The 19,725-nt window shown below is 37.9% G+C and overlaps 1 protein-coding gene across 2 annotated transcripts in view; it reads left to right on the top strand.

The window, feature by feature from the left end:
• Nucleotides 1–3,672: 3,672 nt before the first annotated feature.
• FBXL4 (F-box and leucine rich repeat protein 4) overlaps nt 3,673–19,725 on the top strand; it is a 52,386-nt gene continuing 36,333 nt past the window's right edge. The window contains exons 1-3 of one of the 2 annotated variants that reach the window (XM_029224332.1): nt 3,673–3,790; nt 4,442–5,025; nt 16,802–17,144. In XM_029224332.1, coding sequence (XP_029080165.1) covers nt 4,514–5,025; nt 16,802–17,144 — 855 coding nt within the window. In that variant the 5' untranslated portion in view covers nt 3,673–3,790; nt 4,442–4,513. The remainder of the gene's footprint in view (nt 3,791–4,441; nt 5,026–16,801; nt 17,145–19,725) is intronic. The other variant, XM_029224333.1, reaches the window with a different exon arrangement.

The raw sequence follows: 19,725 nt of genomic DNA, 5'->3' as shown, positions 1-19,725 counted from the left end.
TTGTTAAATGGAAAATAATATTTTTTATGTATTGTGAGAATCCTTAAAATTAATGTAGCTTTTTTTTGTTTTGCTCAAATGTTTTATTATAGTCAAAATTATTTGAAAAGCACATTTAATATATTACAGACATTTCACTGTAAAAATGATCCTTGTATAACGTAGCTTTTTGAATGAACTGGAAAAGAAAGGTATATACCTCCCAAAAGGTATATCTTATAGTCACCCTCTTGGACAAATTTAGTGTACCAGACTAATATTTGTTTATTTGCACCAGGTGGGAAAAATCATTTTGTCTTTGAATTCCATTCTCCTCCTAAAGGGGAGTTATTGTATCTTTTGCTTTTGGTTCAGTGCCCATTGGGATATTCACTGGTTATCACAAATTGCCTCAATGCCTTGGCAAAAGTCCAGATAGTACATGGACAACTTAAACTTCTGCGTTGGTCGTTGCTGCCCACATGAGTCCTGAAACTGCAGCTCTCTTCCCTTTTTCAGCTTCATTTCCCAGGGAAAAGTAGAGTGAGCTATCCTTTCTTCTCCATATGTTCGTCCCCACCCCCCAAATACTTTTATGTGTCATCTTAGTTGACTGGAAAGGACTTTAGAATCAAGAAGGATGTTAACAATGGGTTTACACATTTCCCTTTTTTATTTCCATGCCGTGTTTGTTTTCAAAAACAGGTTTTAACTTCATTACATTTTTGCAAATAGTATGGCTGGAAAAAGAATAAATGTATTTGCTTTTCCAGTGCTTTTTATCCAGTGCTTTTTTTTTTTTTACACCGCTTTTCCTTCTTTTAAAATTTTTTGTCATTTTAGCTTTATCTCACAAAAAATTAACTCTAAAGATTATTGTTATCCATAGTTGGAAAAAATCAAGCATCCATTTACATTTCTCCACTGAGAAGTTTGAACTTCTTCATATGTAAATGTGAAAATGTAAACTTCATGTGTAAATGTAAACTTCTTTATATGTTATAAAGTTATAACTCACTTGTACATATGTTACTTCAGTGCAGAATTTTACTTAACTTTAACAACAGCTTAAAAATGATATTGCCCACACGACAGTCTTGCTGTTTTTGATATTATCCCATAATCTATGATGGTAAAAGCTAGCTGGGAAACAGTTGTAAAGTTCATGGCTTGGTAGGTCAAATAGAATTTGTCTTTCACAATTTGTCTCAACCTTTTTGCCAGGAATGATTGTGAATGTTCACATGAATGATGATATCTTATTTTGCAGGTGTTTCTTTGGTTTTATAAACTATTACTTTCTGATAAATGCAGTTTTATAAAGAAAGTAAAAGGAGCTCGGTTGCAGCAATTTATAGACTGTGGAGAGAGAGGTGATGTCCATCGATTATACAGTCAGACTCATCCATCCACCTTGGCAGATGGGTTTCTGTCCTTCCCTTGAAGATTTCCAGGAATAAAACATCCACAGTCTTCCAAATTAGCTGAGCTGTCAATTGAGTTGGATACTTGTACATTATTCTTTATTTCATAAATTTCATTTTTGCAGTTTAAATTTGTTTCATTAATTTTCTTTTAAGAAAGAGTTGGGCCAAGTAACTTCTTTAGAAAATTACACTTCTTAATTTACCTGGGGGCCTATTTTGAAATAAAGTGTATGTGGTAAAAGAAAGAGCTATTTCATTTCAGGTTTTGGTGTTAAAGATTTGATATTTGTGCATTTGTAAATTTTTTTATTTGACATATTTATACTTGTGGTAGGTGAAATGTTTGAATAAAGAGGTGATATTCTAGATAATTATTTTCCCCACATTTATAACCTGTCCTATACTTCAGCACTTGGTGTTGTATGTCCTGAGGTGAATCTGATTTGTCAACTCATGATATGTCAGCATTAGAGCATGTGCTGCAGAAACTCATTTATTTTAATACATGCTTTGTTAGTCTTTTCAGGAAAAGTCTTGTTCAGAGTGTTCTCTTATTTCTTGTTTTTAGGGTGCAAGTTCTTCCATTTAGTGTGTCTGCCTACTGACTGTCCGTCCCTGTGGTTCATTTTCTTTTACGGTCTGCAAGTTTGTACTGTGTTAGTAAGGGTTTAGTCAGTCTCGTGTTGTGGAAGCATCCCCGCAAAGAGGTTCACATCTGCCCCTACCAGTTCAGGACCACTCTTTCTTTTTAGATCTTTTGGCTTAGGGATGGTGTAGGGATTCTCAGCCATGAAGACAGTGTGAATTTAGGCCCACACTCTGCGTGGTACACGCCTAACAGGGTTCTGATTTCCCTCCGGTGACTTTCCGCCACTGCCTAGGTTGACGTCAAGTGTACTTTGGCTTCCTGGCCGATGAATTAAGTTTTCGCGTTCCTGGCTTTACAGATAGGGTGATTTTTCCTGAATTTGGCTTTATGAAGTTTCTTCGAAATGTGACCCGTGGCTTGAAATAACCTCTCTGCATGTGTGTTAGAAAGTCCCCTTATTACAACCACTAAGACCCATAATTGGTTCCCTGACTCATACTAGCTTCAGCTCCTGCTCTCCGCCCTTTGACTTTCCTCTCTGTTTCTCACAACTGTGGGTTTTCCTCACATGTTTCTAACTCAGCTCTTTATTTACTGTTTTGCCGGTTATATTTTTGTCAGGCGTTTCAGTGTGGATCTGACTGGGATTGAGAGGAAGAGGATGCTGTTATCTAATTTTAAATTATTTTAGATTTGTATAATTTTTTTGTTTGTTCATCATCTTTCTGTCAACACGTGACATATTTTGTGCCTACTGTGTACTGAGTACTTTGATAAATGAAATCTTTGGCTAGATTACTTCTTTCAAGAAACTTGGTCCTAATGTAGGCCCTTGTGGAACAAGGGTATATATCTGATACAAAGGTGGTACCAGATAATAAGCCTACTTATGGAATAAAGTGGCTGGAAAAGGAATGTAGAGGTAGAGTTAAAGTAAAATAGGAAGGGTGTTTAGAAAGTGAAAGAGTTTACTGCATTAGACAAAAAGAAATGGGTCTGGCTTGAGGAGAGCCTTGAAATGTCAAACCAAGGGATTTAGATTATATCTTGTATGTAAGAACAAAAAGCTGTTAGAGGTTTTGGGTTGGAGAGGCGTTTAATGTTTTATAATCTTAGTGTTAAGGTTTTGCTCTACTGAAGAAAAGTTGTTTTATTTTCCTTCTTTTACTTAGGAGAAATTAAACTCAAGACTTTACAGGTAGAAAAATGAATATGCTTGATTTCCCTGTTTGTGTAGACAAGAGATTACTAGTCAGTGCAGACAGGGGCCAGGCCTGTGTTGTAAACTAGTAGAGCTGGCTGGGAACAGGAGCGGCCACCAGGCCTCTTCTCAACAGGGTTTTCTGGATTGTTAAAGGTTGCAAACTCATCCAAATTTTAAAAATCACCAAATATATTTGGACCTAATATATTTGCTGGCATGGTTTGACCCATAAGCTATGGGTTTGCAACCTCTATATAAAAAGGGTTCATTAATAATATTTTTATTACATTCTGTCATAAAATTTTAAAAATATATTATTCAAAATTGTCCACACAATTCAGAAAGATGTGATGTGTTCAGTTTGAATGTTCTGTATCTAGTAAGTAGCTATTTATCTATGATAATAAACTTGTTGGGATATTTGACTTCCTAAGTCAGAAATAAAAATATTTTCTAAAACTCTTGTCTTACAGGTAAAAGAATGTCATATTTCAACATTGGTACCTGAAATCAGAGTGTAATTGCCAGGCCACATGGATGAGTGCCAACCTTTGCATTTCTGGTGTGTATCCTGTGACCATTCTATCTGGGGTGAGTGATTTCTAAGAGTAGCTGGCAACAAACCAGATGCCAGCCAGCCATGGACTACCCTCACAAATGATGCTAGGGGTTATAAATTAAACACTGTCTGGTGATCTGTGATGTGTAAGGCAGTTAATATAGTTGGTCTGGATTAACTGTCAGCTCCAGAAATCTATATTCCCATAATGTGAAACCTGTACTTAGCATGTTCGGAAGTGAGTCATAATTAACAATAGGGAATCATTTGTTTAAATGTGAAGTTATAAAATGCCTAAGATCCTTTTGGATTTACAGCAGTATTTTAGTGGTTCCCCATATATTTTAAATAATTTTAATTTTAAAAGTTCAAGGACTTAGTATTTCTTGAAGGATAGTTATAATTTTGCATAAAATAGGTTTTTTTTGGGTCATACATCTGCCATTGCCTTATAATATCAGTTTTGCTTCCCATATCGCATAAAATTATATACATTTTCAGTATTCAGTTTTCTTAAAAGTACATTAGATAAATTATACCAGAGAGTCTCATTTACGTGAATGTTGTTTTTCTCAGTTTCGTTCTGGGAAATTGCATTGGGTAAAAAGCCGTTTATTACCTTATCCATGCATTTTTCTGTTTATTTAAATTATTTTACTTCAACAAGCCATTCATTTTTTTAGAACATCCTTCGAAGAGTTCGCGCGTCTTACCGAGGACACCTGACCTTTTGAAGCTTCATAATTCACACCTAGATGCCACCAGTCTTTCCCATGTTAACAGTTCTGACTATGTTTTATTATATGTGCCTTCGGCGCCGAGCCAGGACAGCTACAAGAGGAGAAATGATGAACAGCCACAGAACTATAGAAGCAAACAGCCGGACTTCCCCTCTCAATGCAGAGGTGGTCCAGTATGCCAAAGAAGTAGTGGATTTCAGCTCCCATTATGGGAGTGAGAATAGCATGTCCTATACCATGTGGAACTTAGCAGGTGTACCAAATGTATTCCCGAGTTCTGGTGACTTCACTCAGACAGCTGTGTTTCGAACTTACGGAACATGGTGGGATCAGTGTCCCAGCGCTCCTGTGCCATTTAAGAGGACGCCGCCTAATTTCCAGAGCCAAGACTATGTGGAACTTGCTTTTGAACAACAGGTGTATCCTACAGCCGTTCACGTTCTGGAAACCTATCATCCTGGAGCAGTCATTAGAATTCTAGCTTGTTCTGCAAATCCCTATTCCCCAAGTCCACCAGCTGAAGTCAGGTAAGACTCATTTTTTAATGACCATGTTCTATGCCTGAAAGGTTGTGGTAGTTTTAATACTGGAGGTCTTTTTTCACTGGAAGCATTCTCTTAAGTCATTTAAACAAATTTGATTTTTAAAATTTTCCTTAGTTTTCTGATAGGGAAAGAAAGATCAGACATATGAAATGTAATGCATTCTTTATACCTATAAAACCTCACACCATAATAATCATGGATTGTGAGATTTGTGTGTGAATTTACTATAAATGAAAAGCACGATTTGAACTAATTGGGACATGGGCCAATCTGAGAAGTTAGTTGGAAATATGATTTCTAACAGATTTTCAAACAGACATCATATTACTGCTTTTAAATACTTTGAATAACTCAAAGTCGACCTACAGAGTGACACTTTAGAGGAAGTCTGTAGAGGATTAGATTTAATCTTAGGTGGATGTTTTCGTAACAAGTATATTCATTTAAAAATAAATGCTGGGGACTTCCCTGGTGGCGCAGTGGTTAAGAATCTGCCTGCCAATGCAGGGGACACGGGTTCAAGCCCTGGTCCAGGAAGATCTCACATGCCACGGAGCAACTAAGCCTGTGCGCCACAACTACTGAGCCTGCGCTCTAGAGCCCACAAGCCACACCTGTTGAAGCCCACGTGCTACAGTTACTGAGCCCGTGTGCCGAGAGCCTGTGCTCCACAACAAGAGAAGCCACTGCAATGAGAAGCTCGCGCACCGCAAGGAAGAGTAGCCCCTGCTCGCCGTAACTAGAGAAAGCCCGCGTGCAGCAATGGAGACCCAGTGCAGCCAAAAATAAATAAATAAATAAATTAAAATAAATACATATTGCCTTAAGTATTCATGCATTCTCCCTAAAGGCGCTCTCTCTCTATCTTTCTCTCTCTCTCGTTTCTGTAGTTCAGCCTCCTGATTTTTTAAAATATAATTATTTGACTAGGTAATATATTCACATGGTTCAAAAATCTAAAAATTACATAATGCAGTCTTGCATGTACCCTGTTCTCCATGTGCCTAGGATCCACCCCTCCCTCAAAGAAACCACTTTTATCCACTTCTTTGCATTGTTCCAGAGTTTCTTTATGCAAATATAAGCAAATACAAATGTATTTATTTTATTTTTCTTTATACACAAAAATAAGCACACTATTTGCATTGTTCTGTACCTCATTTGTTTCACTTACTGGTGTATATTGTATCTTTTCATGTAAGTGCAAAGAGAGCTTCATTATTCTTTTCTACAGTTGCAAGTAATGCAGTGTATGTGTACCCCAACTTATTAACAACTCCCCTATTGATGGGTTCTTAGTTGTTTCGATACTTTTGCTATTATTAATATTAATGCAGTGAATAACCTTGCCATGAGTCACTTCGCATGTGTGCAAGTATATCTGTGGGATAAGTTGCCAGAAAGATTGCTGGGCCAAGGGTCTATGTATTTGTAATTTTAATAAGTAGTGCCAAACTTCCCTCCAAAGAGGCTCTCCTATTTCTGTTCCCACCAGCAATGTATATGCATGCATGTTTTCCCGAAGCCTCACCTACAGAGTGTTTTAATAAATTTTAGCATTTTTGTCAATTTGTTAGGGGAAAAATGTTATCTCATGTTAACTTTCATTTGAAATGCTTTTATCATCTCTGAGGCTGAATATCTTCTCATGTTTAAGAGCCATTTATATTTCCTTCTCCTTGAACTGTCTGTCATGGTATTTGTCCATTTTTCGAGTACTTATTGATCTTATCAGTTTTTAACCTTTATATTGCTTGATTCATTCATTAAGTATTTGAGTGTCTACTATGTGCTAAAGCACTGTTCTGGGTATTGAGGATACATTAGTGAACAATGAACAAAATAGACAAAAATCTCTGCCCTTATGAGCTTATTCTAGCCCAAGGGCAGTCGGTGACACCTGTTAAACTGTAGGAGCCCAGCTGGCTGTGGAGGAGGAGTGAGGGCCCAGATCACATTGCACGTTGCATCTAACACACTGCTTCCTTGAAGTTCCTGTCCCCTCAACTCCCAGGGAGCGCCTCCCAGTCTACCAGGAAGCAAATGCAGAGTACAACTCAACTCAAGCTGGAGACTGCTGGTATAATCTTTATGTGTTCTTATCAGAACGATTTTGATAATTCACTGTGAACAATATTATTAATGGGTCAGTTTTTTTTAAAAACAGGAAACCAGCATCCTTTAATATACGGGCTTTTTTTCCTGAGAGGAAAAAAAAAGTACTTTGAGTAGGATCCTTTCTTATGTGAGAATTGTTTCATTGGACTCTGTCATTTTTTGCCTCTTTCCTACAAAGCTATCTAGTTTTTTTCTAAAAAGATGAACCAATATGGGGATAAGATCTATGCAACATGTAATGTCTTTCCTCTGATCTAAAACTTAATGTCTGCATAACTGATTTTGAGTATGAATCATGCTCTTGGGTTCCTAGCTGAGAGCTGTAGTGCGTGATTGTGATCAAAGTGACAGCTTTATTTATAGATGTATCTCTACTTTGCCTAACTGATTTTTAGCCTTATTCCACAGAAAATACCATTAACTTTTAAGAGAAAAAGAAGCTAACCAATATATATTATTGCAGAATAAAAAAGGGCCTTTTAAATTTTACTGATTATGAAATCAGTTTCAGTGTTTAAAAAAACTTGTTAGAAAATACCAAAAAAGAAAATATATATAAAAAACCCCCACAGTTCTTCTGCCCAGATTCAGTAACTGTTAACGTTTTGGTGAATTTCTTTAGACAATCAGAAACATTGATTGAACACCTTCTCTGCTCACTCACTGCCAGGAACAAAACAGAGCCAGACAGATGTGGGTCTTGTTCTTTGAGTTTTACAGGCAAGCCTGGAAGAGGGCCGTGAGATTGCAGGTTGCATGTGCGGGCAGAGGGGAATGCCTAACCTGTGGGGCTCCGAGAGGTCCTCCCAGAGGAAGTGACTTAACTGGGACCTGAGGGTTGAGTGAAGCTTTAGTTTGGGTAGGAATGGTGGAGAGAGAATACTACGTGCAAAGGTGAAACCGTGAGGTGAGATCTTGGTGTTCTAAGAAGTGAGAAAAGCCCCAGAGTGGAGAGAACAAGCTGTTGAAGGGCCACAAGCTTTGGGATTTCATAGAGCTCTTGGATCCAGTTTCCCAAAAGCAGACCTTGAGAGGACTGTTCCTCTACCAAAGGTTTGTTAAGGAAGTGCTCCTGAAGAAACTGGTAAGGAGTGGGGAAGATAAGGGAGTGGGGAAAGCACTGTAGGGAAGGGAAGAAATCAGGCAAGGATGCAAAGTCCTGTGAAATCCCAGTCAGCCTGGAGGCACAGTTGCCCGGGAGCTGGGCTCTTATGCTCCTGCCTGTCTGTCTTGGGCTGTGGGCTGGGGGAGTAGGAAGGGGAGATGGAAGTCTTCCAGGCACATGCCACTCTCAGGATGAAGAGGAGGCTCTGGGAGCCTATGTAGTTCTCTGTAGAAGGCTGCAGGTGGGAGCCCTTAGGAGCAAGCCCGCACATCTGGGACATGGGCACCAGACCTACCAGGAGATCTAAGCAGAGCACAGGTAGAGAAAGTCAACTCCAATAAACTGGCAAACATAATGGTATAAACATAATGGTATTAATAATAAAAGTTAGAGAACTGATATAGGGTTGTCAGATTATTTACTTTGCTACCAACATCATTTTTCATCACTATCATTTCATAAAAGAAACCCCAGTTTATACTGAGAAATTAGCATGCTCAAAATCTTGAATAAAGAGCAGTTGGCAGCTTACGTGTATATGTGTGCATGTCTTTATATATACCAATGTATTCTTTATTTTTTCACATTTAATCATGGAAAGCTCTATCACACACTGTGGTTTAGGAACCACTGGACTGTACTGCCTATTACTTTAATTAATTGCATACAGTTTTATTTCTCCCTTAGGAGTTAGCAAATAAGAGAGTGTGTTGGAGTAGCTCAGGAATTTATGGGAAATGAACTTGTCCCAGAACATTTAAAATTTAAAAGCAATCTTTCTCCATTTTGTCTGATTGCATTTCTTTGTTCAGTGAGTGAGGTAGGAAAGTTACAGGTAGTTCTGTAAGATCTCAGAGTGTTCTGACTTTGGGCCTAGCACTCTACTAAGAGAAAAGAAAAACGGTAATATAGAGTGTCCTGGTTCTGAGTATAAGATCTTAACAGATGCTTGTGTAAGAGTCAGAAAAAAGGCTAGTGCAGGGTTACACATGGGAAAGAGACGGAAAAGAGGAGGAAGAGAATGACAAATTGAGGTCATATTAAGGAAGCTGACTGGAATGAAGCTATTTGGGGATAAAATTTAGTGGTATGGATTTTTTTTTTTTTTTGAGTGTTGAAAGCATTTTCACTACAGAATATTGAAGTTAAGAAGGCAGGGAGAAAGAAAGTGGCCATCACAGAAAGAATTTGTTGCCAAAGGAAGTTGCTTAAGCAATGATTTCACGAATTGGTCATAGTCTGGTCCCCTTGACTTTGTGAGTCAAGAAGCATGATTTTGTCATTTAAGTCAGAAATGATCAGACCCTTTATCGGTTAGTTCTTTTTAAAGCAGATGCCACTTTGTTAGTTACAATTAGAGACAGGCTGGGAAGCAGGGAGTGAGTAGGTATACCTATTAGAGTACTTAATTTTATTCTAGTTTGTTTTCCTATTCTATCCCTTCACTTTCAGCAGGTAACATGGAACAGTGTTGGCAAGAGAACTTTCTTTTTGCTGGTTACTAGTTGTGCTTACTAACCAGGAGGAATTTTGGTTATAGGGAAGCTCTTTGCATCCATGTGCCTGGCTTCCAACCTGAATATGTTAGAAAACTTGCATTCTCCGGTTTCCATTGATGAACATCTCTCTCCCTCTCTTGTCTACCTGCTGCTTCCTGGGAGCCCTAGAGAGATGTTCTCAGTGAGTAACAACAGGTCAGCAGTTACAGAGACAGAGTGCTTTGTGTCCAAGCACTGGACATATAGTAGGCATTCAGTGCAATCAACAGAAGGAGAAATAAGTGGGCTGGTAAAGAGAATGCTGGTTACCAACCCAGAATTAAGGGCTCCAAGTGCAGACAAAGCGCAGCCTGATAGGGATTCCATGCCGAATTTTGCACATGATACTGTAGATTTAAAATACTTACAAAGGACATTAGTGTTTGTCAGATTTGTCCAGTAGATGAATACAGTGTGTGGGCATATATAGTCAGCACGTAAACGTGCAGACTACAAAGGCCATGACTTAAAGCAGTTTAATCTCATCAACACTGTTCTGGGTCTAGAGGATTAAGAGTCAGGCTATCTCATGGAAAATTGTGTGTGTGTGTGTACACACATGCATGCACACGTGCATTTGCTTGTATTTGCTTATTTTCACTGACTAGCTTTTTAAATTCTGGCATTAATTTTCTAGAATAAAAAGAGATTGGCATAGGAAATATAGCCATTATTTTATAATAAACTTAAGTGGCATCTAATCTGTAAAAATACTGAATCACTATGTCACACACCTGAAACTATTATAATATTGTAAATCAACCATACTATAATTAAAAATTAAAAGATTGACATATTCTCTTGTTGGATAAAGTAGATATCTTTCTCTTTCTAACTTTAAAATAATATATTCTAGTTCTATTAGAATTTTAAACAAAAACACCTAAATACACATACCCCCAAATCAATTTGTATTGGTCTCAGAGTTAATGTTAATTTAATTCAACTGGCCACAGATCTATAAAATAATTTTTCCATCTTTTTACCACTTTTCTTTATTACTTCTTAGGCTATCAAGAAAAATCAATGATGAATCAATGATGAATATAAATAACCTAATGATACTTGAATTTTTTTTATGTTTAGACATTTAAAAATATTTCTAGGGCTTCCCTGGTGGCGCAGTGGTTGAGAGTCCGCCTGCTGATGCAGGGGACACGGGTTCGTGCCCTGGTCCGGGAAGATCCCACGTGCAGCGGAGCGGCTGGGCCCGTGAGCCATGGCCGCTGAGCCTGCATGTCCGGAGCCTGTGCTCCACAATGGGAGGGGCCACAACAGTGAGAGGCCCACGTACAGCAAAAAAAAAAAATATTTCTAATAACTGATAAGGTTTGATATTTTTCAACTTTAAGTATGCTCTGATATTTAAACTTATATGTATAACTAAATATATAATGTTTATGCTATATAAAGTCAGAAGCAAAAATGATGCTAACATAGCATTAAGCATTTAAACATGCTAGAAATGTTAAGGAAGTCATTTTAAAGCATCATCTTAACCTTGTCCATTATGCAAGGTAGAGAGAGAGAGAGGACTTTAGTAGGTTAATACATTATTACAGTAGAATATTTCTGCTCTAATCAGTGCTTGGCAAGGGACCTGGCAGAGGAGATTTCTGTATTACATTTTCAGTTTCTGTTAAGGCTCATAAAAACTTCTAATTGAAGCTAAACAATAAAATAGGCTGCTTTAGAGTCCGCATGTGTTGTGAACCAGTACAGGCAGTTATTTCACAGGGTCCTGAGTGGTCCTTGTTTCTTGGACATGAGACATTCCTCCAGCATCATTTCATGTCATTTTTCAGCAGCAACAAAAGGATGAGTAAAACCACAGTTTGAATTTTCTAATACCTTCCACCATTTACCCCAGGATTCTTGGAAATGTACTGTTCAAAATTAGGAGTGCGTTTTCCCACGAACATTGTTTTAAATGTTTCGTACTTCTGTTCTTGTATGGCTAGCTCTATTTAACGGTGTGGATTTTCAGTAGAGTGTTCAAATCAATTCCACTGTTAGAAACCCTAAAGATTTTTGCATTTAGGCTTTAGGGGCACTTCTTAGGTCTAGGCTGGCATTCTAAATTTGCTTTTCTGCCTTGTCACAGAAAGTGAGAAGATGCCCAGCTAGCTTTCCTTTCCTCCTCAAATCTGCCGCAACTTGCTCTGTTCCTTAGAACTCTTCCCCTGCCTCCCAAGATTGGATGTAGAGAGGGACCAGTCTCTCCATTCCTACTTTCAGGTTGTCTCTGAATACAAATACTCACAGGTTCTTTATACGTTTGATGGGTTTTATTCCTAGTTTTCAGGAGAGAAGTAGCAAATCTAACAAATATGGGGTGATTATAAGGGTTCTGTTAACTGCAAAATCCTACTGGTATGGTTAGTGATATGTTTACTGGAATCTCATTGAGTTTCTGCCTTGTGTTTTTATTCCTAAACGTAGATATTAACCAAACTTCCCTTCTCCTGAGAGTGGTGCTATATGCCGTTCTTGCCCCCATCTTGGCCTAAAGACCATTATGGTACTTGTATGTCGATGACTTCTATAGTCTCAGCTCAGATTTCTCCCCTGAGTTTCATACTCTTCTGTCTATTTCAGTTCCCTAAATGCCTTGCTGTAATCAGTTTTTACCTGGATCTCAGTAGGCCATTGGCTTATCAAGAAAAAGAGGGAGAGGACTCAAATCAATAAAATTAGAAACGAAAACGAAGAAGTTACAATGGACACTGCAGAAATAAAAAGCATCCCAAGAGACTACTACAAGCAATTGTATGCCAATCAAATGGACAACCTGGAAGAAATGGACAAATTCTTAGAAAGGTATAACCTTCCAAGACTGAACCAGGAAGAAATAGAAAATATGAACAGACCAATCACAAGTAATGAAATTGAAACTGTGATTAAAAATATTACAACAAACAAAAGATCAGGACCAGATGGCTTCACAGGCTAATTCTATCAAACATTTAGAGAAGAGCTAACACCCATCCTTCTCAAAGTCTTCCAAAAAATTGTGGAGGAAGGAACACTCCCAAACTCTATGAGGCCACCATCACCCTGATACCAAAACCAGGCAAAGATGCTACAAAAAAACAAAATTACAGACCAATATCACTGATGAATATAGATGCAAAAATCCTCAACAAATACTAACAAAGAGAATCCAACAACACATTAAAAGGATAATACACCATGATCAAGTGGGATTTATCCCAGGGATGCAAGGATTCTTCAATATACGCAAATCAGTCAATGTGATACACAATATTAACAAATTGAAGAATAAAAAACATATGATCATCTCAATAGATGCAGAAAAAGCTTTTGACAAAATTCAATACCCATTTATGATAAAAACTCTCCAGAAAGTGGGCACAGAGGGAACCTACCTCAACATAATAAAGGCCATATACGACAAACCCACAGCAAACATCATTCTCAATGGTGAAAAACTGAAAGCTTTCCTCTAAGATCAGGAACAAGACAAGGATGTCCACTCTCGCCACTGTTATTAAACATAGTTTGGGAAGTCCTAGCCACGGCAGTCAGAGAAGAAAAAGAAATAATAGGAATACAAATTGGAAAAGAAGAAGTAAAACTGTCACTGTTTGCAGATGACATGATAGTATACACAGATAATCCTAAAGATGCCACCAGAAAACTACTAGAGCTAATAAATGAATTTGGTAAAGTAGCAGGATACAAAATTAATGCACAGACATCTCTTGCATTCCTATACACTAACAACGAAATATCAGAAAGAGAAATGAAGGAAACAGTCCCATTCACCATTGCAATGAAAAGAATAAAGTACCTAGGAATAAACCTACCTAAGGAGGGAGAAGACCTGTACTCAGAAAACCATAAGACACTGATGAAAGAAATCAAAGATGACACAAATGGAGAGATATACCTTGTTCTTGGATTGGAAGAATCAGTATTGTGAAAATGACTATAGTACCCAAAGCAATCTACAGATTCAGTGCAATCCCTATCAAATTACCAATGGCATTTTTTACAGAACTAGAACAAAAAAATCTTAAAATTTGTATGGAGACACAGAAGACGCTGAATAGCCAAAGCAATCTTGAGGGAAAAAAATGGAGCTGGAGGAATCAGACTCCCTGACTTCAGATTATACTACAAAGCTACAGTAATCAAGACAATATGGTACTGGCACAAACACAGAAATATAGATCAGTGGAACAGGATAGAAAGCCCAGAGATAAACCCACACAGCTATGGTCAACTAATCTATGACAAAGGAGGCAGGGATATACAATGGAGAAAAGACAGCCTCTTCAGTAAGTGGTGCTGGGAAAACTGTGGACAGCTACATGTAAAAGAATGAAATTAGAACGCTCCCTAACACCATACACAAAAATAAACTCAAAATGGATTAAAGACCTGAATGTAAGACTGGACACTATAAAACTCTTAGAGGAAAACATAGGAAGAACACTCTTTGTCATAAATCACAGCAAGATCTTTTTGGATCCACCTCCTAGAGTAATGGAAATAAAAACAAAAATAAACAAATGGGACTTAATGAAACTTAAAACCTTCTGTAAAGCAAAGGAAACTACAAACAAGACCAAAAGACAACCCTCAGAATGGGAGAAAATATTTGCAAAGGAATCAACAGACAAAGGATTAATCTCCAAAATATCTAAACAGCTCATGCAGCTCAATATTAAAAAAACAAACAACCCAATCCAAAAATGGGCAGAAGACCTAAATAGACATTTCTCCAAAGAAGACATACAGATGGCCAAGAAGCATATGAAAAGCTACTCAACATCATTAATTATTGGAGAAATGCAAATCAAAACTACAATGAGGTTATCACCTCACACCGATTAGTATGGGCATCATCAGAAAATCTTCAAACAACAAATGCTGGAGAGGGTGTGGAGAAAAGGGAACCCTCTTGCACTGGTGGTGGGAATGTAAAATTGATACAGCCACTGTGGCGAACAGTATGGAGGTTCCTTAAAAAACTGAAAACAGAATTACCATATGACCCAGCAATCCCACTACTGGGCATATACCCAGAGAAAACCATAATTCAGAAAGACCCATGCACCCCAATGTTCATTGCAGCAGTGTTTACAATAGCCAGGTCCTGGAAGCAACCTAAATGCCCATCGACAGATGAACGGATAAAGAAGATGTGGTGCATATATACAACAGAATATTACTCAGCCATAAAAAGGAATGAAATTGGGTCATTTGTAGAGACGTGGATGGACCTAGAGACTGTCATACAGAGTGAAGTAAGTTAGAAAGAGAAAAACAAATGTATATTAACGCATATATGTGGAATCTAGGAAAATGGTACAGATGAACCGGTTTGCAAGGCAGAAATAGAGACACAGACGTAGAGAACAAACATATGGACACCAAGGGGGAGAAGCAGGGAGGAGAGGGGGTGGTGGTGGTGGGATGAATTGGGCGATTGGGATTGACATATATACACTAATATGTATAAAGTAGATAACTAATAAGAACCTGCTGTATCAAAAAAATAAAATTCATAAAAAGTAAATAGACCATTTGGGCAATGAAATGAACTGACAATATATTGGAGGGGAAAAATTTGATATGATTAATAAGCATATGAAAACATTTTAAGTGTTATTAGTAGTCAGCGAATTATAAATTGTGTCACAGAGACCTGGGTCACTGTGGAATTAGAGATTATTTTTAAAAATAAAGAGTGCTTTCAGTGATCATTCTTATATATTGTTGGCATAAGCTTCTTTGAAAGCAGTTTGTAGTATGTATTGGGAGACTTAAAAATGTTCTTAATCTCTGACATAAAATCTTTATGTAAAAGTTCTGCTAGCTAAAGTAAATAAATAGAAATAGAAGTATTTATTGAAGTATTTTTGTCTGTTTTTAACTTTCTCTGTTATATTAGAAAACAATATTAGAGAAATGGTTATTTATGCCATATATTGGAGAATATTATATATCTAATGATGCTATGTTACAAAGAATCTTTAAATAATTTTGGAAACTAATTTTTTAAGAAGACCTATATAAAGACATGGAATATGAGTTAGGCCTTGAAGAAAAGATGGGCAGATAATTGTAGGTTAGGCATTTCATTGGGAGGGGAGGACAGCATGAGCAAACACCTTCGTGTGGAAATAAGTTTATTATCTGGAAAGTAATGATTAACCTGGCTGAAAAGTAGAAGTTCATTTTGAAGGAATAGGAGAAAATGTTACTCACCTGTTACGTGTTAGCTACTTGCTATGTACTGAGGATACAAGGATGACTAAAAGATGACAATAATGGAAACTTAGGAGAAGGGCATATATGAGACAATTTCATGAAAACTCTGATAAAATTTAATGACTAGATAAAAGAAAATCAAAGAAAATGATAGTTTTGGGACTTCCCTGGTGATCCAGTGGTTAAGACTCCGCACGCTTCCAGCGCAGGGGACATGGGTTTGATCCCTGGTGGGGGGATCTAGGATTCCACATGCCATGTGCTGTGGCCAAAGAAAAATATAATGAAAGTTTTGAATTTGTATGGCACCAGTAACAGAAACAGAGAAGGAGACCTTCGTGAGGCAAGGTGAGCAGTTTAGTTTCCACAGTTGGTTTAGGGCATGCACACGGGAGTGCTTTCTACTGTGTGCGTTAATACTTCGTGTTTACTTTACCTGTAAAACTGAGTGTTGTTCATGTACCGCTGACTACCTATTCCAGTTTTTAACTTACCAAAGTGAAATCTGCCAAAAAGGACTTTCTAGGGAGTTGTAAAAATAATTTAAGTAGTAAAAATATTTTAAGTAATAAGGTCTATGTCATTTAGGTTTAAAGTTTATTTCATGTCCTGGAAACAATTCTTGGTTTGATCCTATCCACCTTGTTTAATGCTTTTGCTTCACACTGTAACGTATTGGGCTGGGCCCCTAACATTAAGGTAACAGTAAATCTCATTCTAAACTGTATTATAGGGAAGTTTCTTTCTTTGGCAGATGGGAGATTCTTTGGTCAGAGAAACCTACGAAGGTGAATGCTTCCCAGGCTCGCCAGTTTAAACCTTGTATTAAGCAGATAAATTTTCCCACAAATCTTATACGGCTGGAAGTAAATAGTTCTCTTCTGGATTATTACACTGAATTAGATGCCGTTGTATTACATGGTACAAAGGACAAGCCAGTGCTTTCTCTCAAGACTTCACTTATTGATATGAATGATCTAGAAGATGACTATGAAGAAAAGAATGGATGTGGAATGGACAATCTGAACAAAAAGTTTAGCAGTATTGCCCTCAGGGAAGGGACAAGTAATGGATATTTTGATAAACTACCTTATGAGGTAAGCCAAAGATATTCAGTAGCATTATTGGACATACTATCATTTTAAAATGTTTAGATGTTAATGTTTATTTTGCTAGATGTCAGAGAAATCGGAGCATTAGCAAGGTATACATAATCTGATGTATTGTGTATTTTGATTTTGGAAAGACTAGACAAAATTGTGTTCAGTAACTTCACCACCTTTGTTTTGGATTGACTTTAGTGATTCTGGATAAGCTATTAAATATATGTTATTTTATCACTGATTAACAATAACCAAAATACATAAAGCAATGATAAATTACAGTCCACTTTAATTCATAATTACACAGTGTTAATATGAGCAATATGTGCTTAACTTGATACCGGTTATATTAAAGATGATTTGCTATGAAAAATAAGAGTATTAATTAGACTGTGAGAGAAATGCTAATTCTGTTTAATAGTGCGCAGTTTCTCCAAGTGTCATATACTCTTCTATACTAACTCTATTCTATATTCTAACTAGCTATGATTTTTGGTCTAGGCAGGTGTAGAGTGCCTTTTACCTAAAGTCTTGTTTTCAGTGTGTCACTGCAGGGGTGTTTCCAGGGTATATTTAGCACTCCTGGCTCCCAGGCATCGAATGCCATTAGCACACCCCCTGGGGTGGGAGTAGGGCCAGGCATTCCTTCCCCTGCTGAGAAGAGCTGTGTGTGGTTAAAAATAATATAATCAGATCTTTTAAAGAAAAATTTTATAAATTTAAACTTTAACCAGTTCAACTATCCCCCTTCCACACTGGTGGGTATTTCAGGTTTCATTGTAATAATACAAGTAGCTTAACTTGCATGGAACAATAAGGTAGCCTCTTGAGTGCCTAACAGGAGCTATAATGCCTGTTCAACATTTCACAATTCAAATGCTATGGTACATCCTGTGAAGTAGCTAAAGTTGCCACATAAAGATGAATTTAAGGATCTAAGGTAATTCAGTCAGTAAGCCATGGAACCAGGATCCAGCCCAGGCCTTCTAGGTCAAGTCTTGTGTTATGGAAGGAAGCTTCATAGGTGGACAAGACACCCTGGCCCTTAGAGGGAGGAGGGAGGAAAGATGGAGGAGCAGCTGAGCTGGGAGAGAGGAGCGTGGGATGTTGACGGTGTTGTTCCCTGGGGCTTCAAGGAGGGTCTGTCCTGGCAGCAGTGGCAGCAGCTCATCTGGAGGAAGCTCACTTCCTTGATTCTTACCCGTTTCCTAAAACTACAGTATAGAGATTTAAATTCAGGAAATGTATTTTAAAGAGTTTGTTGAATTTTATCCAGACCTGGTAAAATGCTTAACATGTCACATTCAAATGAATAACGGGAACTTCAGGCAAAGGGAAGAGAGTGTCCAAAGGTGAGAAGAAGTGAAACTGTGTGACCTGTTTGGGAACTCCAGTATTTCACTGTGGCTGGAATAGGATTTGATAGCAGAAGCTGCAAGAGATGAACTTGGACACAGGCTCAGGGCTTGCCTCGGTGCATCACTCCATAGGCCACCATCCACACAGATGACAGTGATTGGGACATCCCAGCCGTGGCAGTGCACAGCCCACCCTGCCACGTTGTAGAGGGCTCTGTGGGTTTTACCAAGAGGTTTGCATTTTCTCTCTTCAGCCAGTGGTCCTCAGGCTGCTGTGTCTCTCCTGTACACCGCAGAATCATTTGAGGGGAGTCATAGAGACCTTAGATTTTATAAATCATGTACTTTTGGTAAAAAAATTAGAACAAATCCAAGATTATACCTGTAATAATTTCACACTCACTTTCTTGTGTTCTCTGAATTCTTCATATGCTTTTTTTAGTGGGAGAAAAAGATGTGGAATAATAGCTAGCATTCCAGAAATTATCCATAACATGCAGGCATTTTTGCACATGCTTTGGCCCACAGTTAGAATGATTGCCCAGGTGTTTGGCCTCATGTAAAGTTTGTTTTTCGTATGTGTCATGGTATGAAGAAGATTGTGAACCTTTTCTGTAGCCAGTAGGGAAACATTGAAAGTTTTATTTACTTTAAAAGAAGAATAACAAAATGAGGTTTCCTTCTTAGATTATTCTGTTGGTAAATGAAGAATAGACCAAAAGGAGGTCAGGGTGAGAAGCAGAGATACCAGTCGGGGAGCTACTGCAGAAATGTAGGCAAGAAGTTATGAAGCTCTGGGTACTGGAAAGTTTGGAAAGGAGGTAAGCCGGAGAAGTATTCTAGAGATGCAGAAGGTAGAAATCAAAGTAACTATTGAATGTGGACATGAAGCAGAGCATCACAAGGACTTTTAGGCTTCTGGTTGAAATGACCTGGTGGATGGATATGCCATTAATCATATACCAGTGGGTGAAGGTGGAAGGGTGCATTGACTTGGAGGTGCCTGTGATTCATCAAAGCCAACTTCTCTGATTGAGAAGTTGACAGTAGGCAGTTGCTATTTGAGTTTGAAACGCAGGAGGAAGGTCTGAGTTTACATTTGTGTGAGTCTTCTCAGACGAGGAGAGGGCTACCATGGTAGATGAAACTGACCAGGAAAACTCTGAGGGTGTGAATAAAGGGCCAAGAATAGAATTCTGGGATTACTGACATCTAAG

This window comes from Monodon monoceros, unplaced genomic scaffold, assembly GCF_005190385.1.
Source record: "Monodon monoceros isolate NGI ecotype Baffin Bay Population unplaced genomic scaffold, NGI_Narwhal_1 Super_Scaffold_15, whole genome shotgun sequence".
Taxonomy (NCBI): domain Eukaryota; kingdom Metazoa; phylum Chordata; class Mammalia; order Artiodactyla; family Monodontidae; genus Monodon; species Monodon monoceros.
This window is presented reverse-complemented; position numbering and strand designations above follow the sequence as displayed.